A 23470-nucleotide genomic window follows, 5' to 3' on the forward strand; every position below is an offset into this window, starting at 1 on the left:
GTCTGTCACCATTAAGACAATATGATGATTTGTCTTTCTCTGATCCTAGAAAACATGCTTGTCCATGTTGAACTTCGTCTGCCTTGTATTTCACCCTCACTCAGTCTGCCTGTGTTCCTTATAATTTCTCTCTGTGCAGCACACTGTGCTTCCTAACTTAGTATCACCTGCAAAAGTGATATTAAGTTAGGAAGCGCTTGGAATGGATACAACACTCTCTTATCTCTTCATCCAAGTCACTGAAGATAGACACGTTGAAAGGGTGGGGCTCCAGTACACGTTTCTGGGACATGTCACTTTATAGATCCCATCGACCAATAAATGTTCTTTTATCCTACTTGTCAACCAAATGTCATCAAACAATTTTGATATAAAAAGTGCGTGTTAAGCAGCTTGCAGCATCCTACTAAGAATGTGATTGGGCAGAATTTGATACCAAACTGTATAAGTTGGACAGGTGAACAGAAGCTTGGCCAAAGCAGTCGGTTTTCCGAAGAGTCTTAAATGGTGCTTACAAAGGTTCAGGGAGTGAATTCCAAATTATGGGCCTGAACAGTTGAAGGTCTGACTACCAATAAAGAGGCACAAGAAATCAGCCACAAGGTTCCCTCCAATTCAATGCGCTTTGTTTTTTGCTAATAATCTCTGTGGGCTTTAATTACAACGATCAGTCTGTGTGGGCACTTTCCATTATAACCGTGGGCTTAGGAATTTAAATTGATACAAAAATATGCGAACAGGAATTAAGGTTTTGTAGACAGAAAATTTATACAGACAAGATATTTAATACGTAGGCATTTGAATTGATTATTGCAATTGTATATTGTGGCGGACCAAGTTAGAATAGGTATACTTAAAATTGTACGAGTTGGTGAGTTGTTCCAAGTATACATTTTAACCACACTATGGAATGGTTGTGTTCAAATTGCCTTTGTGCAGCATGTGTGAATAACATGAACCCTTGCAGGTCATGCATAACATTATTTAAGAATAAAAGTGAAGATAGTGTTGAGTTGCTGCGTGGGCCACACTGTTTGAGCATAGAGGCTGTATATGATCCATGACTAATTTGGATATTCTTGTACAGCTTTAAATGTCAATCGTTTTAAATCTCTCCAGACTTGATGAGGATGGATGCTATATTGAAAGATTGTAAAGCTCTACCTGACATAAATGTGATAATTAGTTGCCACAAGAGTATAACCCAACCACAATATAGATGTTTATTTCACCATGATCTAGTTTTAAGTAAAAGCCTCAGTCGGCCTATGCTGTTTTTCAGGAAAAAAAAACTCCTGCTAACTGTATAGAATCCCTCTACTTCATGTATTTTTATATGTTTGAATAATATTCTGCAGTATCTTAGTATAACGATACAGTGTGAATACACGGGGAACAATTTTCAATGCAGTGTTTTTAAGGCTTTTTGTTTTGTATCTTCCAGGACTTTGTAGCCCAGGCAATTTTTTTTTTTGAAAGGTTTGTCAGATTTATTTAATTTGCTTTCCCTTTCAGCCTGACAGTGGTGGATTCTGATGGTGCCAGTGACTCAACCACGGCAGCAGTCACTGTGCATAAAGCAGTGGATTATCCACCTGTAGCCAGTGCTGGTGCAAATCAGGTCCTTACACTGCCCAAGAACTCCATCATGCTGTATGGCAATCAAAGCACAGACGATCATGGAATTGTCAGCTACGAATGGTCCCTAAGCCCAAAGAGTAAAGGAAAAGTAGTTGAAATGCAGGTAGGAAAATATTTGCTCAGTACTTTCTATATCCAAAGTTAAGAATATTCTATTTTGAGGAGAAAATGATTATGATACTTAGGGAATAAATTCAGTAATGGAGCCATAAACGAATATTTATGGCCTGATGTAAAGCAGGAGAACAGGTCAAAACCACCAGTATTCCAATTTCACAGTCATTCTGGATAATAAAAGAATGGATAGAGATTCATTATGCTCCTTAATATAATTCAGTATGGTAGTTGTGTTTTATCACTTAGCTTCCTTCCACTAAAACGGGAGGAGTAATATCCATGACAGCTATTAGCTAATGGGGAAAAAAATCTAAATTAACATCGTTGCTAACATGTTGAGACTGTTCATTTTATACCAAACAGTAAGTCTAGGCAGGAAAGGCTATTTAATACATGGGGCATTTTACATAATTTTCTCTTGTTTAGGGAGTGCGAACATCATCTCTTCAACTGTCAGCGATGCAGGAAGGGGACTACATTTTTCAACTAACAGTCACAGACTCCGCAGGCCACCAAGCTACTGCGGAGGTGATGGTTATAGTACAACCAGGTGTGTGTTTAGAAAGAGAATGTTTGTAAGTATCGTGCAAGAAAGATGACAAAATATTTCAAGTTTTCTCCCTTTATATATTTCCTCCAACCAGATTTCTGTTTATCATAAATATAGGTGAGAGGCAAGTGAAGAAGAAGAAGAGTCTGCAGAGGGGTGTAGACAGGTTAAGTGAGTGGGCAAAGACTTGGCAGATGGGATATAATATCAAAGTTAAGAACACCACTGAGATTAAATGTGAGGGGATCCCAAAATCCTGAAGGGTATCTTGGAATACTGGTTCTTAGTGGTATATATTTTTAAATTTGATACTGTGAGAAAAGATATACAAACCAGTGAGGAACAGTCTAGTCATTTTGTGATCAGTTAATAAAGCATATTTATTAACTTAAAAGAAAAACACAACAAGAAGGACAATAATACACTGCAATAGTACACTTGACTACACTGATGGCCATACACACACTATCACATGAACTTACCCCTTTCTTTCCTGGACTCTGAGATACTCCTTGTTCTCACACATCATCCAGTATTATATCTATGAGCTAAATCCAGCAGGTGGTTACCACCCACAGATTATTGTTCACCCTTTAAGGAAATCATTCTCAGTTTCAGCAAAGGCGTGGTCTTCTTTGTTTGAGTTTTGGATTTTAACCAGCTGCCTTTTAGCAATGTTTTTGGAGGAGAGAGTTTTTCACAGCCCAATGTGCTCTATTGGTGGCTGCTTCTGCTATGCCCGTTTCTCCAGTTATTGTGCTATGAATATATCGTTCTTTCCCTTTGTTGTTACTCACCCTGTGGACCTGGCTTTTAGCATACAAGGGCCAATTCCCTTATCTCTCCACGTTAAAGTCATCTCTTCTACACCCCTAGTCACAAATGAAATGCTTGCTTTTCTCACTGGTATGTTCATCTGCATATCAAAACATCCCTTCAAGCACCTGCACTTTTTTTTATTTTAATTTTATTTTTAATCTTAATTTTCACCAATTCTTAACATTTGGAAAATGTGAAGTTATGCACTTTTGGCAGGATTTGATTTGATTTATTATTGTCACATGTGTTAGTATACAGTGAAAAGTATTGTTTCTTGCACGCTATACAGACAAAGCATACCGTTCATAGAAATGAGTGCAGAATGTAGTGATACAGTCATAGCTAGGGTGTAGAGAAAGATCAACTTAATGCAACGTAGATCCATCCAAAAGTCTGATGGCAGCAGGAAAGAAGCTATTTATTCAGTTGGTACGTGACTTTAGACTTTTGTATCTTTTCCCGACAGAAGAAGATGGAAGAGAGAATGTCCGGGGTACATGAGGTCCTTAATAATGCTGGCTGCTTTGCCGAAGCATCAGGAAGTGTAGACAGAATCAGTGGATGGGAGGCTGGTTTGCATGATGGATTGGGCTACGTTCACAACCTTTTGTAGTTTCTTGCAGTCTTGGGCAGAGCAGGAGCCATACCAAGCTGTGATACAACCAGAGAGAATGCTTTCTATGGTGCATCTGTAAAAGTTGGTGAGAGTCGTAGCTGACATGCCAAACTTCCTTAGCCTTCTGAGAAAGTAGAGACATTGGTGGACTTTCGTAACTATAGTGTTTGCATAGGGGGGCCAGGACAGGCTGCTAGTGATCTGAACATCTAAAAACCTGAAGCCCTCAACAATTTCTACTTCGTCCCCATTGATGTAGACCAAGGCATGTTCTCCTCTATGCTTCTTGAAGCCGATTTTGTTGACATTGAGGGAGACATTATTGTTGCAGCACCAGTTCACCAGATTCACTCTCTCATTCCTGTACTTTGCTGTCATTGTTTGTGAACCGACCCAACGCGGTGGTGTCATCAGCAAACTTGAAAATCGAAGTGGAGGGGAATTTAGGCACACAGTCATAGGTGTGTAAGGAGTATAATGGGAAGAATAAAGGAGTAGAATATTAATTAAGTGGAGAAAGCAGCAACCCGGAAGGATTTGGGAGTCCTCAAGCATAAATCACAAAAATGCTAGCATGCAAGTTCACCAGGTAATAGAGAAGGCAAATGGAATGATGGCCTTTATTTCAAAGGGAATGGAGTATAGAAATAGGGAAGAATTGCTAAATTGCTAGACCACACTTGAAATACTGTGAACAGTTTTGGTTCCCTTATCTAAGGAAATATATACTGGTGTTGAAAGTTCACTAGGTTGACCCTGGGTATGGAGAGATTTAATGAGGAGAGGTTGAATAGTTTGGGCCTGTGTTCATTGGAGTTCAGTAGAATGAGAGGCAACCTTATTGAGACATATTGGATTCTCAGGAGGGCTTGTCAGGGTGGATGTCAAGCGGTTGTTTTCCCTTGCGGGAGTGTTTAGGATCAGAGAGTTTAATCTTCGAGTAAGGGGCAGTCCATTCAAGACAGATGAGAAGGAAATTCTGCTGTTAAAGGGTAGTAAGTCTGTAGAATTCATTACTGCAGAGGGCTGCTGAAGTTGGGTTGTTATGTATGTTCAAGGCTGGTATAGATTTTTATCAGTAAGGGAATCAAGGGTTATGGGAATAAGTCAAGAAAGTGGAGTTTCATTTATATCAGATCAGTCACGATGTTATTAAGTGTCATAATATCTTTCACTTGGCAAAACATCTTAGCATTTTCAATAACGCAACACCCTCTAAGTACTGAAGTTCATTTTCCTTTGTTTTACCAATTTTCCTTTCCAGAAAACAATAAAGCTCCTGTGGCTGATTCAGGACCTGATAAAGAACTGACCCTTCCAGTGGACAGCACAGTATTAGATGGCAGCAAAAGCACAGATGACCAGAAGATCGCTTCCTACCAGTGGGAAAAAACAAGGTGAAACACAGCATGTGAAATATAATTGTTCTTTCAGTGGGTCCATTAAAAACAGGCGTAATGCATTCAAAGGTGTGGTTAGAATTTCTTACCATAAAAATCATGACAAGATTCTTCTGATCTCTTACTTTGAGTAATTTCTGTCACTACAGTTTTTCACTCTGTTTGCTCCAGTATTTTCATCCTCTGAGTAACTGTTTTCAATATCTGTTGAATGCGGTGCAATCTTGTCATCCAGAGTGAAGCCCTTTGGTGTTTGCACTGCACAAAATTGGGATTGCACTCTGCCATGTATTGCATCATTTTCCTATCCAGGGATGTTTGGCTTCCATTTGTTGCTCCTCTCTGACAACTGTTGGCAGACATAATTATTTTGATGTTTTGAACACACCAGCTCTGATCAAAACCTGTGAAGTGATTGAAAATTCCGCTTTATTCACATCAGCAGCCTGGAAATCTGATCGGCCCACTCTCCTTGTGGTTGTGCATTGGAGCAAACTTTAAATGAATTTACTTGCAAAGATGTAGAGCCCATCATATACCCCAGTAATAGGATAGGACCACTTACTTGAGGCAGGTGGAATGTGCCTGTAAGGGCAACACCAGCAGTGCCCAACACTCCATTCCTAGAAAACTGGAATACCATCCCGTGGCTGCATCAAGTAAGTTAGGGGCTCTACCTATAGGAGCAGCTATGGCACATTTTTCCCCTTGGCCTCAAAGCATTGCCAAGATTAGCCTTTAAATGCAATTGATACCTTTTCTCCCAAGCATTTTGGAATCTTTCGTTTGTCCATTACAGAATGTTGGCAAGGATTCAGAAACAGAAAATGCTGGAAAATCTCAGCAGGTCTGAGAGCATCTGTGGGGAGAGAATAGAGCCAATGTTTTGAGTCTGGATGACTCTTCATCAGAGCTGGACTTCCAGCATGACATTTCCCAGCATTTTCTGTTTTAGTTTCAGATTCCAGCTTCTGCATTATTTTGCTTTTGGCAAGGATTCACTTGTGCCTAACACATGGCATACTGTAGGATTTCCTGGAGGTATGTGTATGCTGGGTGAAAGCAGTGTGGTGATGAGTGGAACATTTGACCTCTCCAAGGGGCAGAATCCCAGTACACACTATATTTTCTCAACGCACCTACCCCATACACAGCAAGTGACATGGGCTGTATGCCTAAGCCCAGGGTGCAGTGTCTGGCCCCAGGTATTTACAATTACGTTCCATTGCCATTACCCCTTTTTAAAAGCTTGTTTAAAAATCTCTAAATTGCTCAGTTTAGCGCCATATTCTGTTGGTTAAAGCAATGGAGAATCTAATTTGTGTAAATTGATTAGAATGAGAAAATATCAAGAAGTTGAGACTTTTAATTAAGCTTGTAACATTTGAACCATGTTACAGAGAATTCCAATTAAGGTGGTGAAATATGTTCAGTTAATATGCTCAGTTATTAGCCACTGTTATCCTGAGGTGAAACACTGTTCTTGTCAGGCGTCTGGCTGCGGAACTGGTGAGACTTGTCTGACGCATACCCAATGCATTTCAATATTTAGCAGCTGTGCAACAGGTACATGTACAAATCCAGGATTTGAAGTGAGCACAGGAAGACCTCTGCATTCAGACAATGTACACTATAAATCTGAGTCAGAGCTCGCTGTCGTTACCTCCTGTTAACGCAAACATAAGGTGAAGTTTGACAGTTTTGTCTTTCAGCGGCCCTGACGGTGTGAAAATTGAGAATGCAGACAGTCCCATCGCCAAAGTAACAGGCCTTCAGGTTGGGTCATATGTGATTACACTGACAGTGAAGGATGAAAGAAACCTGGAAAGTCATGATTCTGTTAGAATCATTGTGAGAGAGGGTATGTATGTTTTACAGATGTACTAGATGGCAATAGATTTAAATTGATTAATAAAAAGAAGTAGCCGTTTAAAGTAATAATGTTAATTGTATCCTTTGAAGTATATTCTTGCTATTGCTTTTTTCTTTCTCTTGTTAATGGCTATTGCACTTTGAGTAAAACATGTTACCACATTTTGCTGATACTGAATAAGCATAGGGGCCTATTTTGCACAATCCTGGAAGATGACGGTTATTATTTCAGGACAGCTTATGTCAGCAGTTAGGTCTTTGAAATTATTACGGAAGCCAGAACATTGAAGAAACTGGTGATGTTACTAGTTGGGTTACACATATGAATGAGTTTCTGATTGTGCTTTCAATTACAACACTGCATTCAAACCTGAAATATGAATTCCATTTTGAATTTTAATATTTTATAAGAGCTATGATATAACAAACGGATTTGTGTCTTATAGAAGTCAACAAGGCCCCAGTTGCTAAGATAGCAAAGAATGTAGTGATCACCCTACCCAGTAACACAGCTATGCTTGATGGATCAAAGTCATCAGATGATAAGGGAATTGTCAGCTACCTGTGGATGAGAGATGAGAGCAGTCCAGCAGCTGGAGTAAGTAGTCCAATTCACAAATTAAATGAGCTATAAAGAATATTGTTCCAATTCAATTGTAGGCATTATTTAATGAGTTACAAAGATATATAAGTGACTAGTTATTTACAGGGAGGCTGTATTAGAGTGAACATGATATGCAGCACTGGTGTCGGAATGGGGTAGAGGTGTGATGCAGAACAAGCTCAGGGATGCAGTGGTCTTATCAATATCAATGATAAGATCTTATTATAATTTTCTCCTTCCTGGTTTTGGCTGCTGAGCAGGAAAACTAACTGCACAAAGCTGCAGCCAAGGACAGTCTCTGATAAACTGGTGCAATTTGACTTTGGAGGGAGGGGTAAATTTAAATCGGCTCCCAAATGCATGATGGGAACCTAATTTTGGTATGCTGATGAAGCATCCCACCTCCCCGGCTTTTGGTGGCCAGGATATGTATTGAGACCAAGATATCACAGGAATTTATAAGTTTTGAAGATTCACGTAGAAATACAATTGTAATGCAAAGTCCTCCATTAGAGTACTGTACTTATATATTGAATCACATTTATCTTTTTAGTTTGTTTTAAAGTGATCTCCTTATTGAATGTCCTCTTCCCTTTTGCTTTGACCAAACATGAATAAATAGGATGATTGCCTGTTGTAGATAATCTCACAGCAGTCAAACAGTGCAGAATCATTCCAACAAATCTGAGGCAATATTATGATAATTGTTCTGAGATCCAATATTGCAAAGCAAGAAGGTGTTCAAAAAATTCTCCATTTGCTTTCTTCCTCCTAATGATGAGTAAAGTGGCAATATTTCTGAACCATGTCCAGAAAAATATTGCAAAATCTTCAGTTTTTCCTTATAATGAATGGACTATTAATTTTTTGCATATATTGTGGTCTATCTATGATATGATGTTTGATGCACTTCACTATATTTGAAAGTGGATCATAACATGACCTTATTCCAAACTTTGTTCTTAAAAGTTAATTTTTTTTAAAATTTCTTATGTACTTTTCACCAATCTGTAACAGGATGTGCTGAATAACTCTGATCACCAGCCTGTGCTATTCCTGTCTAATTTGGTTGAAGGACTATATACATTTTGCCTAAAAGTAACTGATGCAAAAGGAGAAAATCATATCGATAGGGCAACATTGGAAGTCAGACCTGGTGAGTAGAAATTGGCCTTCAGTCTTCCAATGGGCTATTGTGTTTAGTCAGATTAGATGGAGAGAGACAGAGACCCTTGGCAAGGATCTTGCTTTGTCAGCATCTCATTTGCTTGAACTGGTCTGCAGAGAAAACAGGTACTTAAACACAAAGGGTTAGCTGGCTTGTCATATGACCCTTGTCTCACAAACTGCCCAGTGACCAAAACGTGGTCATGGCGAGTGGATTCCAGTTACCTGACTTCCATGATTAGATTGCATTGGGGGGAAAATTATTTTTGTACCCAGGGTACCATTGCCTGAGTACTTGCATCTAATGGTTTGTGAGTATCCCAGGTGATTGTCTGGATGCCTTGCTAATGGGATAGGCGATGGCCTCGTTTCATAATCCTTCAAGGCAGTTGTTCAGGTTGAGATTTTTCAGATATGTTGCCCCTGTATCAATGGCTTTGGAATGTAGAAAATACAGTGGTGCAAATGTGCAGTCGTCTTTGACTGTGATTTCAAGTCATTGAAATGTGACTTAGTCTTTTCAAAAAAATCAATTAGTGGTTTCCAGCCAGTAAGTTGTAAAATTGTCCTCAAAATCTGAGCTTGGTTGAGGGAGGGATACAGTCTACATAGGAAGGATTCCCCACTGGTATTCAAAGAGTGTTCCGGCATCTTTAATATTCATGTACTACCAGAGCAGGCATATAGGATCCTGGCTTGACATCTCATTCAAAGGAAGGCACCTTCAACAATGTGGAAAATCTGAGTACTGCAATTAAGTGTCAGTTAGATTATGTTTTCAACATGCAGCGCACTGCTCAAACCCATTGCTACCTGACTGAACTGAGAGTGAAATCAACTAAGCCAAATTTATCATGATAGGAAGCAAAAAGCATGCACAACAATCACACTGGAACCATTTTCCATCCAACTGTGATGAAATTGACAAGGTAAAAAATTGGATATACTTCAGATTAATTTTGCTGAGGAGTGGGACTGTTTCTTGAGTTTTAGTTCCTGAATATGTCTCCTTCCAGATAAAATTGAATTATTTTGACCAGAATTCTGATGAATTGTAAACAAAAGCTGGGAGATTAGAAACTAAAACAATGAGGTTGAAGCAGTCAGTTAGATTTTTCCCGTTGCTGCTACATCCAGGGTCATTTTCAGGCACTAAAGTCACTTGCATTTTGGATACGTTGTACTTTACATTTGTGTGGCCATGTCTGACTAGCTATGACTTTGAATCGTTTGTTTTATTTATTGTGCACTGCTTTACTGTACACCCAATCTTTGTGCCATGTGTGAGTGTGCTTTTTAGTGTATTATTTTTCTGTGACATTGAACCTCCAAGAATGTGTTAATCTAGAGAGCTGATTTAATAACTTTGTTTCCAAACACTGAAATTTTGGTTTTTAATTTTATAATGGAATGTGAAATAATTCACTAATCTGAACTGTGCTAAAGTATTTACATTCTACTTAAAGAGAAGTTCAAAATCATAGAATCCTACACTGCAGTGCATTTGGCCCATCGAGCTTGCACTGTCAACAATCCCACCCAGGCCCTGTTCCTGTAATTGCACATATCTACCCTGCTAATTCCCCTGACGCTGAGGGGCAAATTATCAATCAACCTAACCTGCACACCTTTGGAATGTGGGAGGAAACCTGAGCGCCTGGAGGAAACCCACACAGACACGGGGAGATCATGCAAACTCCACAGTCACCCAAGGCTGGAATTGAACTGGGGTCCCTGGCACTGTGAGGCAGCAGTGATAACCACTGTGCTACCATGTCACCCAGTCATCCACAGCTTGAGGAACAGGAAATCAGAAATCATGTCAGTTGAGTTGTTTTTTGTTATTAGCAAGAACTGTGGATGTCTTGATTGACTCTTCAACTCAGTTTGTTTTTTCATCTGTTTTGTATGTTAATCCTGCTGGGCTCATGTAGAATACAAACCTAACACAAGGTAAATTTAAAGTTGTGCTACGTGGAACATTGTTTGAAGGGTTGTGGTTGGGCAAAGCAAGTCGCATCAAAAATCAAAGACTTTAAAAGATTTGACAGTTGAAACTTTAAAATCCCTTTTTTTTTTGTTTTCAGATCCCAGAAAGAATGATCTTGTAGAAATTATCCTGGATGTCAGTGTCAGCCAGTTAACCGAGAGGCAAAAGGGAATGTTACTTCGGCAAATAGCTGTCTTGCTTGGAGTCCTTGATTCAGACATTGTTGTACAGAAAATTCAGCCTTACACTGAACAGAGGTGGGGAGCTTTGTATGTGTATATAAAAGGAAAAGCATTAATGGGGTGACTGTGCTGAAAAAATAATTATCCATTCTGCGTAAATAGTAACATCAGATGTTCTTGAACCCAAAGAAAACTCTGAAATGTTGCCAGCAATCCTCCACCTTGGTCTGAATCGTACTTGATGTATAATCGAGTTGGCATCAGTTAGAATGTATAAAGTTCATAATTTTTATTTAACGATTTTTTTTCCATTAGCTATTTGAAGTCAACATATTTTAGAACGAACTTTCTAATTATGGCCACTTTATTCAAACCTTTGTTGGCTCACAGGGAAGTGTTTTTCAAGTAAAATTATTTCTTTATACCATAAAGGTGATATAGACGAGTTGTGTTAAAACATGGTCAGTGTGCAGCTGTTCATTATGAGTCACACAATGTCTTCAATTGTAATGCCTCTCATTTATTTTCACAGCACACAGATTATCTTTTGTGTAAGGAATACACAAGCACATCAGGTATTGAAGGGACAGGATGTTGCTCGGATACTGAAGAATAAATTCCGGAAACAGAAATCAGACTTCCTAGTTTTTCGTGCTCTCCAAGTTGGTACAGTCAGTGAGTGAGAATTAATCAGTAAACTGTTTTGTTCAGATTCGTTCCAAAGTGATTGTTTTGATTGTATCGAGTTTAGTGTACTTTAAACCTCTCATTCCATGCACCTACTGACCTATGTTGACTCCCTTCAAGCAATGTTCTGATTTTTTTCAAATTCTCATCCTTGTTTTCAAATCCCTCCATGGCCTTGTCCCTCCCTATCTCTGTAATGTCTCACTCCATAGCTTCCTGATATGTCTGCACTCCTCTAATTCTGGCCTCTAGGAGAATCCCTGTTTCTATTTTTTTAAATTGCTCCACCATTGCTGACCTCGTCTTCAATCACTGAGGACCTAAACTCTGGAAATCCCTCCCTACAGAATGTGGCTTCCTTTCCTCCTTTAAAGCACTCCTTAAAATCTACCTCTTGGGACCAAGCTTTCAGTCATCTGACCCAATTTCTCCTCGTGTGGCTCAGTGTCAAATATTGTTTTCTAAGATTTCTGTGAAGTGCTTTGTGATGTTTTATGATGTTACGGGTGCTTATATAAATATAAATTTGTGTTGGGGGAGTGGCGAGCTTGTAGAATATATATTAAACAAATAGTCGATATAATGTTGAGAAGAACTAAAAACTGGTGCATCTTTTATTTTCTTGCCACTTTTGATGGGAAGTAAACTGTTATCCCAGGATCTTAAAAGCCAAAAATGAATGAGGTATTGAACGCTGAAGCTGCTTTTCAAGAACATTATTGTTTGGCTGTGTTCCCATTTTATTTCAAAAAACATAGAGGGGCTCTTTTTGAATTCCTTCATATGTACTTGTTATACTTCTGGATTTGAGTATGGCTGGAGACCAGACTCGAAACATTCTTTCTAACCATTTCACAGAGGGCTTTAACTTAGAGGGGTAGAGTTAGTGAAGCAGCCAAACCTAGCTGGGAGAAGAACTGGATAAGAGGGTGAAAATGGCTCAACGCTTCTCTAAAATCCATTCCCATTCAGGTTTTTATCTCTTAATGGAGAAAACTTGCACATAGTGGGTGGAATTCTTCCAAAAAAATTTGAAGTGTCGAATTCACGTAAAAACTGGAGTAATTCACTGCAGAGGCCACCAACATGAATATCATTAAATTTCAGGGAACGGGGTCTGTCCCCACTGGAGAGGCTGAAATCAGTGCATTAAACTGGCCACTGCGCTGCCGGCCTCCTGATCGCTGGTCAGCTCGATTGCTGCCTCCCCGACCATTCCTAGGCCCAGCGATCTCCACCCTCACCTGCCCCAATCACTGGCATCCCTGATTCCCCCGCCGATCCCTATACAGAGTGGCAGTGAAATCCCCCTGACCCCACCGATTGCCCCCTAGGCTCCACTCTTCATTTTCAATGCCCCATGCGTGATGGATACTGCTAAAGTGCCCCCTGAGTATGGGTACTTTGCCCCTTGAGCAGTGCCAATGCCCAGGGGGAACCCCCTCGCTACCTGGCCCTCTGGGGGGGTCCCAATTGCCACCCACCCCGCTTCATTCCAATGGGGTTGGACTGTTAGTTCCCCATTAGTGGGGAGCTGCTGTAAACACAGCTGAGGTGAAATACTGTGGCAGGGTGAGAGATGCTAGCAGGCCTGGAGACTTCAGTCCCGGGCCTGCTAATCTCATACGAATGATATTAAAATGACCATTTAAATGGTCTTTGTGTCTCCTGCCGATTTTTGGCATAGAGCAGATGCTGCTGGAAATCCGGCGCTGGAAGACACAAGCAGGGCGCGAATGCAGCATGTAAATGGCACAAATTGGCCAACGCGAGAATCTTCCGGCCTGCTGTGCTAAAAAAATTAGAGCAGTGGGATGGGAGAATCACGGCCATCATGTTTACTTTCACTGCCTCGAGTCTTATGTATACATCACATACATGCTGTGCCCCATTCTCTGGTATCTATATGGCAGTTGAATTATGATTGGCACAGCACCAAATCCACCCTCAGTGTTATCTGCTCCTCAAGTCAAAATAGTGTCTTCCAGTTTTCAAAAGCCTTATTAAAAATTCTCTTCCCCCTGAAATTTCTCCTTTTCCTGATCAGTATTGTCTGTCCCATTGTGAAATGCTTTGAAACAGAAAGCATATCAATAACTGAATGCAGCTTATCCATTTGGTATTTTTATGGAGTGAAGCTTTCAGATCATTGAGAGTGGGAAATCTGGTCATTCGCCTTGCTCCCTTTGCCCATTGGGTCACAGTTAAAGTAATGTTCCTCCAGAACCATTAGTATAGCTTCATTAACATCAAATGTGAAGCACACCACTTATTGAAATGGAATTAACGTTCCCTCTGCTTGGTTTTTGTTTTAAAAGATTTTCTAGACTATGGTTTATTTGCACTCCAGATCTGTGCAGACATAGTCTTGGGAATTAAGGACTGGGATAAGGCTCTAACTGTTCTAATGCAGCACATGAAGTTGCATGCCTAATGACTTTGCTATCTTCAAGTGCCTATTTTAATTCAAATAGCTCCTTAGAGGTCTGTACATATAGTGGATATAAGTATAATGGATACTAAGGCAAGAATGGCAGGTGCCTAATTGTGTAAATGCTTTGCAATATTCTGGTACTGGAACTGCACTGGTCACGGAATTATCCCAGCTACGAAGCTAACATAAGACTCCTCCATGACCTTTCTTCACAGTTTTTTGTATATGGGACCAGTTTGTACCAAGTTCTTTCTTAAAAAGAAAATCTGACTAGATTGGGAGATTTTGTTACTCTTTTTAAGAGATTTGGGTCAGGCTAAACCTGCACAGATATTATCTGTAATGATGGTCTGGTAGCTATAGTCAATAACATTTACAGATCTTGGTGGGATGATTTTAATATGTATACAGCCTTGTGCTTGCATGCAAATTAATCACTTAGAATAAATGTTAAACCCATTTATTTTGATCTGCCAGTTCTGCAAGAAGCAAAGCCAGCTGGGCAGGTATAGCTTTGTCATGGCCAAAGGGTATTTGTGTTTTTTAATTGCGCAAGACGATTCTGTTCTGTTCAAAACCTAAACCTAGTAGAACGTCTTTCTTTCACAAATAAAAAAAAGTTCACATTGCAAAACTTCCAAAAACTAAAACCATTCAATCAACTTTTATTAGCACTGTTACCTCACAGCACCAGGGACCCGGGTTTGATTCCCGGCTTGGGTCACGTTCTCCCCATGTCTGCGTGGGTTTCTTCCGGGAGTTCTGAAAGACGTGCTGGTTAGGTGCATTGGCCATGCTGAATTTTCCCTCAGTGCACCCAAACAGATGCCGGAGTGTGACGATTAGGGGATTTTCACAGTAACTTCATTACAATGTTATTGTAAGCCTATATGTGACACTAATAAATAAACTTTAAGCTTTAAAGTTTGTGAGAATTATGTTACCCACACAATATCATGGAACCTTGCCTTTTGGTAAGAATCTGTGCTTTGAACAATTCAAGCATTAGTTTTTCAGGTCAGCTCATTCCAGATGTCTACATCTACTGATTATGCTCATGGTGATGCTGTCACATATTTCCTATCCTCACAGACTGTATCATTTCTTACTTGCAGGGAACTATTTCAGTCTCTAGTGTATTGACAGCAATTATGTTTCTGTTCTCCAGACAAAATAACTTAAAACATTTTAAGATAAGTCTTTTCAAAACTGTCCACCAACAACTTGTAGGAGGAAAAACGTTATTTATTAGTGTTACAAGTAGCCTTACATGAACACTGCAATGAAGTTATTGTGAACATCCCCTACTCGCTGCACTCTGGCGCCTGTTCAGGTAACTGACGGAGAGTTTAGTGTGGCCAATGCATCTAATCAGCACATCTTTCGGACTGTGGAAGGAAAGCAGAGGTTTGATATTCATTATGGCCATCATGCAGTTTTTCTCAGCTTGGTGGAAAAGGAGGAATTCTTCCTTTTTCATTTAATCAAATCCCTACAGTGCAGAAGGAGGCCCTTTGCCCCATCGAGCCTGCACCGACTACAATCCCACCCAGGCCCTATCCCTGTAATGCCACGTATTTGCCATGTTAAGCCCCCTGAAACTAAGGGGCAATTTAACATGACTAATCAACCTAACCTCCACAATATTTGGACTGTGGGAGGAAACCAGGGCACCCGGAGGAAACCCACACAAACACGGGGAAAATATGCAAACTCTGCACAGCCATCCAAGACTGGAATTGAACCTGGGTCCCCTGGCGCAGTGAGGCAGCAGTGCTAACCGCTGTGCCGCCATGTCAATATATCATGGAGAGTTGCTTTTAATGGGGAAGAACCTGAACCTGATTCTCCCTTGCATAAAATTCTTTGTTGCCATACATCAGTTCACTTTGCAATTTGACTATTTCTTTTTCCTCTTGTGAGAATGCAGTGTCCATAGTTGATTTGGCTCCTTGCTCTGCCATTAAATCTGTTACCTGCCAAGAAATACAAGTGCATTTACATTCAGGAGCTCATACACTCTGTGATGATATTCTCACTTAAGTGTTGAGTTGATTTGAGTAGGAACTGTTCATCCTCATTGATTTTTGCATTTAAATCGAGATAATGTTGTTTTGATAGCACAAGAGGCTTGGTGATTTTTGTGAACACAAGTTACTTTGACCTGAGGAATGAGAACAATTGAGAATCATTAACAGGCACTTAACTGAAAGCAAAATAACTCACTAGGCATTAAGAGTTTAGAATAGTTACTAATCTGCTTTATTCCCCTCCTTTCACTTCTGTTGCCTCCTGATTAAAGTCTGTCAGCTGAATTGCTCGGATCATGGTCGATGTGATTCTTTCAATAAACGTTGTCTCTGTGACCCATTCTGGATGGAGAACTTCATTCGAGTTCAGCTGGGAGATGGAGAAAGCAACTGTGGTAAGATGGAGAAAATTATTATTAAACTGAATCGAGTTGCCCATTTTAAGTAATTCTAAACAGGACATAATATACATACTTTATGAAACCATACATTAGTTATGTCTTATTGTTTTGGGGAATGGTATACATATTAAAAAACTGTTTACGGAAAAAAATTATGCTGTATAAACTTGTGTATAAACTATCATGTATACAAGATCTGTGTTTCCTTGACAAAAACCCTTTTGAAAATACCAAAACTTAAATTAAAAATATGTGATGGCCCAACAAGCGCTGCAGTAGTAAACATTAAATAGATTCTTAAAAGTATTTAGGAAAGAAGCATACACCAAACAAGCTGCATGAAATCAGGTGCAGTGTCTCAAAACCGGAAACCACAGGACTAAGCCCAAGCCGGATTTCAGATCATGCCGGCTTTCAGGTCAGGCCATTTTGGGCCAGTTCAGGCGTGCAGTATATTGAAGGTGTGCTTTTCAAGTAAGGCTTGCAAAGGGCAATTTGAAAGGAAATAGAGGCTACAGGTGGAATTTTACCAGCATGTCCACTTGAGGTTTATACGATCCTGCCCAAGGCCAATCTAGAATGCCGTTCTCTGAGCCTCGCCTGCTCCCGGAATAGAGGTGGGCTTGCTGGTAAAATTCCGGCCAATGCTGCAAGATGATCCAGGAAATACTTTGAAACTGTTTCAGATCCCTCACTGTTAATTTGCCAGAATTGTGGCAGAAGCTCTGTTTAAGCATGTAAATAGAGTTCATGAGATTTAGGAGCGGAAGTAGGCCATTTGGCCCATCTAGTTTGTTCCACCTTTCAATATGATCATGACTGATCTGGTGTGATAATCCTCAATTCCATTTTCCTGCATTATCCTCACAACCCTTGATTCCCTCACTGATTAATAATCTGTTTATTTCAGCCTTGAACATTCTTAGCGACCCAACCTCCTCAGCCCTCTGCGGTAAAGAATTACACAGAATCACTGCCTTCTGAAAAAAGAAATTGTTCCCTATTGTCTTAAATGGGCAACCCCTTACTCTGAGATTATGCCCTCTGGTTCTAGAATCTCCCAGAAGAGGAATCAATCTTTCAGCATCTACCCTGTCAATCCCTCTGAGAATCCAATTTGTCTCAATAAGATTGCCTCTCATTCTTCTAAACTACAATGACTACAGGCCCAACCTACTTAACCTCTCCTTATAAGAGAATCCCATCATATCTGGGATCAACCTAGTGAACCTTCTCTGGAGTGCCTCCAATGCCAGTATATTTTTTCTTGGATAGGGAGACCAAATCTGTTCACAGTATTCCAGGTGTGGTTTAACTAATACCTTGTATACATGTTGCAAGACTTCCCTGTTTTTCTACTCCATTTCCTTTGAAATGCCAACATTAAGGGAAGGCAATGGCTAGAATATTAATCCAGGAACTCAACTAATGTTCTGGGGAGCCAGGTTCAAATCCTGCCATGGCAGATGGTGGAATTTGAATTTAATAAACAAAAAGTCTGCAACTAAGAATCAACTGATGATCATGAAACCATTGTCAATTGTTGGAAAAACGCATCTGGTTCACTAATGTCCTTTAGGGTAGGAAATCAGCTGCCCTTACCTGGTCTAGCCTACATGTGACTCCAGAGCCACAGCAATGCGGTTGACACTTAAAAATCCTTGGGTAACTAGGGATGAGCAATAAATGCTGGCTCAGCTGGCGATGCCCACATTCCATGAAAGAATTTTTTAAAATCCATTTGCCTTCCCTACTACCTGCTGAACTTGCATGCTAGCTTTTTGTGCTGCAGCTTTCTGCAGTCTTTTTCCATTTAAATAATATTCAGCTCCTTTATTCTTCCTACCTAAGTGCATAACTACACATTTTCCTACATTGTATTCCATCAAGTTTTTTGACCACTCAAACTGTCTATATCCCTCTGTAGACTCATCCTCACCACTTGTCTTCCCAATCATTTTGTGTCATCCACAAACTTGATAATAGTATAGTCACTTCCCTTGTCCAAGTCCATATATATTGTAAATAATTGTGGCCCCAGTGCACAATATGGATCAAAAACTCAAAATACTGGAAAATCTCAACTGGTCTGATAGCAACTGTGGACAGAGAATAGAGCCAACATTTCGAGTCTAGATGACTCATCATCAGAGCTCTGTGAATCCCTGTGGCACTCCACTATTAACAGGTTGCCACCCTGAAAATGTCCCTCTTATCACAATTCTGTCTTCCATTAGTTAGTCCTCTATTCATTCTAATATACTACCCTAACACCATGGGCTCTTATCTTATTAAGTAGCCTTTTGACCTGTACTTTATTGAAAGCATTATTACATCTACTGGTTCCCCTTTATTGATCCTACTCATTACCACCTGAAAGAATTCTGATAAATTTGTACACCATGATTTCCCCTTCATGAAACCATGCTGACTCTGCTTGATTAATAAGAACATAAGAAATAGGAGCAGGAGTAGGCCATCCAGCCCCTCGAGTATATTATATTATATTATATCAAGTATTTCTAAATCCCACTGCATTTCAATGAGGTGCTGATGGGGGATTGGGAGTAGCTCTAAGGAATTTCCCTACCATGCAGTTAGACCAAAAAATGTCAGTGAGAAGAAGTAGTTCAGACCTTGGCAGATCTTAAAAAGGTTACTTTTTAAAGGGTGGGAGAGGGAGAGTCACAAAAGACGCTTGAAAACATTATTGAAAATGAGACTATAAAGACAAGGTAAAGGGGTAACAAGGTGAAATATTAGAGAGAGTTCCAGAGAATAGAACCTTAATGGCAGAAGGTTTGGCTACCAATGTTGGAGCAGTTAGAAGAGAGAGATTGGCAAATGGCCAGAGAATTGGGCAAGGTTGCAGAGTTGGGGTAGGTGGAATCAGGAAAATTTAGGGGTTTAAATTCAGTGTTTTGGAAGATAGAAAACCAATGTATCCACGAAAATGAAAGTCTTTGGTGACGAAAGCACAGAGGAGAGTTTCTACAGCAAATGGGGGTGGATAAGGGAGGTTGGAAGTAAGTGTGGTCTGGCTGAGAAGTTGTATAAAGCTCAGCTCTGCATTGAATAAAATTCCGGCTTGGGTCACTGTGTGGAGTTTGCACATTCTCCCTGTGTCTGCGTGGGTTTCCTCCCACACTCCAAAGATGCGGAACTCAATAACTTTATTACAAACAGACAGACAGAATTGGTTGAGGGAAGTGAAAGAGGCACAGTTATCAGCACATTTGGCACCTGCTCCCATGCTGCATATCGTGTCACTGAAGAGCAGTGTGTAGGTGAAGACGGGGAGAGGGTAATGGATGGTTCCTGGGAGAAATTTGGAGGTGACCATGCAGGAACTAGAGGCTGCAATTGGAGATGGCTGTTTGAGGATAGATGGGCCATTCCAGTGGAATTGGATAATTCAACAAGGATGCAGTAATTGATCAACCATGTGCATGGACAAGTTGGAGTAGGTTTTTTTCACAAGGGACCAATGCTTGCCATTTAGAAATAGATCCCCCAAAGCACTTTCACTTGTTACTATTGATGTATATGTGTGCAGCATTCTTTCAGCCCAATGAACAGTCTTTTTGTGGCCCTTCTGTTTCCACTGAGATTTTGTTTTGTAAGGAGCAAAATTGCCTCAAATATTTGGCAAATGGCGGATAAAAGATTCCAATCAATCTGAATAGATGCTGAATTAATTGATACCAGTGTATAATATGCACACATTGTATTAACTGGATATCATTGGAAATTACTCACTTCACTATTTCACTTAAATAGCCCAGCATTAGCTTCGCTCCAAAACTAGCCTAACATAAGAACTTAAATAAAAGCAAAATATTGTGGATGCTGGAGATCTGAAATAAAAACCAGAAGGCGCTGGAAATCTCAGCAGGTCTGGCAGCATCTGTGGAGAGAAAAAGAGTTAACATTTTGAGTCTAATATGACTCCTCTTCAGAACTGGTTCCATTATTCAGTTCCAAAGAGGAGTCATAATGTTACGCCAAACGTCAACTCTGTTCCTCTCATCACAGACCTGCTGAGAGTTTCCAGTCTCTCTTTATTTCTAATATAGAAACTGGCCTTGTAAATTATGTATATGCTGCACATACATAATATATATCTATTTAAATCGATAGTTTTGATAAATGGAATACCCTGTATAGCAACAGGTTGTTTTGGAAAAACAAACAATATCTTTCAGTTGAAGTCTACTTTTTTGTCAGCATAATGGAGTTAGGGAATTGTTGTTTGTGATGTGCCTAGCACCAACAACCACATTCTTTTTCCATCTACTAAGAATTTGTATTCCTGACTTCTTGCTTTCCCCTCTAGAATGGAGTGTTCTCTATGTTGTAATAGCTGCATTTGTCATATTGGTCGCTATTGGAATTCTAGTTTGGATGGTCCTCTGCTTCTGTAAAAGGTAATGATCAGAAATCCTCCGCAAACTGTCTTTTTTCTTAGCCTTCTCCTTGAGATTTCTTCAACGATCCCTCTCCTTTTAAAGTAGGTAACTGTTCCTCTTTCCCACAGGACTTCCATTGTCCTGCCAAGTTCATCCATGAAAATGCATTCCAAACGGAGGGCACGCTGAATCATTCCTTGATGCCCCAAACAGAAAGTTTTGTATTTACCCCATCCAGTCATTTAAATTCTGCCATTTCCTCAACGCAGTTCTCCTTGTTTCTTGATGAGTAAAGTCCTGACCGGTATTTATCATAGAATCCCTACAGTTCGGAAGGAGGCTATTCAGCCCATTGAGTCTGCACCAACCACAGTCCCACTTAGGCCCTATTCCCGTAACCCCACAAATTTATTTTACTGATCTCCTGACATTATGGGGCAATTTAGCATGGCCAGTCCACCTAACCAGCACATCTTTGGACTGTGCGAGAAAATTGGAGCATACAGGGAGAATGTGCAAACTCTACGCAGACAGTATGAATTAAACTGGGATCCTGGCGCTGTGAGGCAGCAATGCTAACCACTGTGCCACTGTGCTGCTCACTCAGTCAATGTCATTTAGAAACAGATTACCTGATCATTCACAACACTGAATGGAGCTTGCAGTGAACAAATTGGCTTCTGTATTTCCTATATTACAAAGCACAGTGACTACATTTTAAATGCATGAATTGATTGTGAAGTGTTTTGAGAATGAATGGCACCACAATACTGGGTGTGAATGCAAGGTTGTCTGTCTTTAGAGTTTTAAAAAAAAAATTTATTTTGATTTCAGTGGGCAAAGAGAACAGAAAACATTTTCCCATTAATTAAACCATCAGTCATCAATATGAGAAATCGGACATAGAAAGAGAACCAAAATATAGGAAGGGACTGGTTAATGTTAGTGAGCATACACTACTTGTGCCTTGTAGCTATACACAAGAAGTGATTCAACTAGAAATCCCCCTGGAGGGATTGAAATTGCTTATGCCGCCTCTCTCTCCCTCCATCCTCCACTGCGTGCACCTGCCCCCACCCCCCCCCCCCGCCCCCCGCCAAGTTAAGTTACTGTACAAATGTGCAATAGTAGACTATCAGTGTATCCTCTCCAACACTTTTTATAAAGAAAATGAGTTCTCTCTTCTTTTGATAATCTGTTAAATTTTCCCCAGTTTACTTGTTTCAGCTTGGTAATCTATATATTTGGAATTATTAATTACTGAGGGTGGGGCAAGTGTTACTTAAAGCTAAGTTTGAAATATTAAGTTTTGGAGTGAAGTGGGGGAGAACTATCACTCTTATGCGTACATTGTCAATCTGTCAACCTTATTTCTTCTGCAGTATATCTGGAATATTGGCACACAACTCAGTTGACATAACTTTCTAAATATTATGGATTGTTATTTCAGACGCAAAGGAAAACCTAGAAGGAAAAGTAGATATAAAATACTAGATGCGACAGATGATCACGAAAGTCTGGAATTGAAGTCTAACTCCAAACCAGGTATTGGGATATGAAAAAAACGCTGAAGCTTTAACTTTTAGGCGTTGCCTGACTCCCTTTTTCTCTCTCTTGAGTCTCACCACATCACTTGATATTCTCCATGACTGGTAGGGTGCCTTCCAACTTCCTACATGCTGCTTTTTTAATTTTCCTGTCAAAATGGACAAATTCACATTTTCCCACGTTATACTCTGGTTTGCCAGATATTTGCCCACTCAGTTAATCCATCTATGTCCCATTGTCGTCTCTTTATGTCCTTTTCACAACTTACTTTCCTACCTACCTTTGTGTCATCAGCAAATTTGGCAACCATACCTTCAATCCCTTCATCCAAAGTCATTGATATAAATTGTAAAAGTTTGAGGCCCCAGAATTCATTCCTATTTTACACCAGTTGTTACATCCCACCAGCCAGAAAATGTTTCCTGCTAGCTAACCAATCTTCAATCCATGCTAATATGTTACCCCTTAAGCCATGAGCTTTTATTTTCCGCTATAGCCTTTAATGTGGTACTTTATCAAATGCCTTCTGGAAATCCAAATACAGTACAGTTCCCCTTGATCTACAGCATGCAACTCCCTTAAAAACAATAAATTGGTTAAACTCAATTTCCAATTCACACAACCATGTTGACTTTACCTGATTATCTTGTATTTTTCTAACTGCCTTGCTATAAACATCTTTAGTAATAGCTTCTAACATTCTCCTTATAACAGATGTTAGACTAACTGGTCTGGAGTTCCGGCTTTCTGTTTTCCTCCCCTTTGAATCAAGGAATTACATTTGCCAGTTTCCAATCTAATAAGCCTTTCTGAATCAGGGGAATTTTAGAAAATTAAAACCTGTGCATCAACTATCTTACTAGTCACTTCTTTTCAGACTCTAGGATGACGCTGGTTCGGATTGGGGATTTGTCAGAGCACAACTCCAAGAATTTGCTCAGTGCCACTTCTCCCTCCCTTTCTTTTTCTGACTTATAGCTATTTCTGGGGTGTTACTTTATCC

At 39.9% G+C, this 23470-nt stretch overlaps 1 protein-coding gene across 3 annotated transcripts in view; it reads left to right on the forward strand.

Annotated features, from left to right (window-relative positions):
- LOC145358013 (dyslexia-associated protein KIAA0319-like protein) overlaps positions 1-23470 on the forward strand; it is an 88750-nt gene that overhangs the window by 56320 nt on the left and 8960 nt on the right. For all 3 annotated transcript variants that reach the window (XM_080211695.1, XM_080211697.1, XM_080211696.1), the window contains exons 10-20: positions 1516-1744; positions 2185-2308; positions 5008-5140; positions 6856-7004; positions 7462-7613; positions 8637-8775; positions 10874-11033; positions 11491-11633; positions 16382-16504; positions 20847-20937; positions 22370-22464. In XM_080211695.1, the coding sequence (XP_080067821.1) occupies positions 1516-1744; positions 2185-2308; positions 5008-5140; positions 6856-7004; positions 7462-7613; positions 8637-8775; positions 10874-11033; positions 11491-11633; positions 16382-16504; positions 20847-20937; positions 22370-22464 (1538 nt within the window). The remainder of the gene's footprint in view (positions 1-1515; positions 1745-2184; positions 2309-5007; positions 5141-6855; positions 7005-7461; positions 7614-8636; positions 8776-10873; positions 11034-11490; positions 11634-16381; positions 16505-20846; positions 20938-22369; positions 22465-23470) is intronic.

The sequence above is a fragment of the Carcharhinus amblyrhynchos genome, chromosome 24 (genome assembly GCF_965287045.1).
Source record: "Carcharhinus amblyrhynchos chromosome 24, sCarAmb.v2.hapA, whole genome shotgun sequence".
NCBI classification, from domain to species: Eukaryota; Metazoa; Chordata; class Chondrichthyes; order Carcharhiniformes; family Carcharhinidae; genus Carcharhinus; species Carcharhinus amblyrhynchos.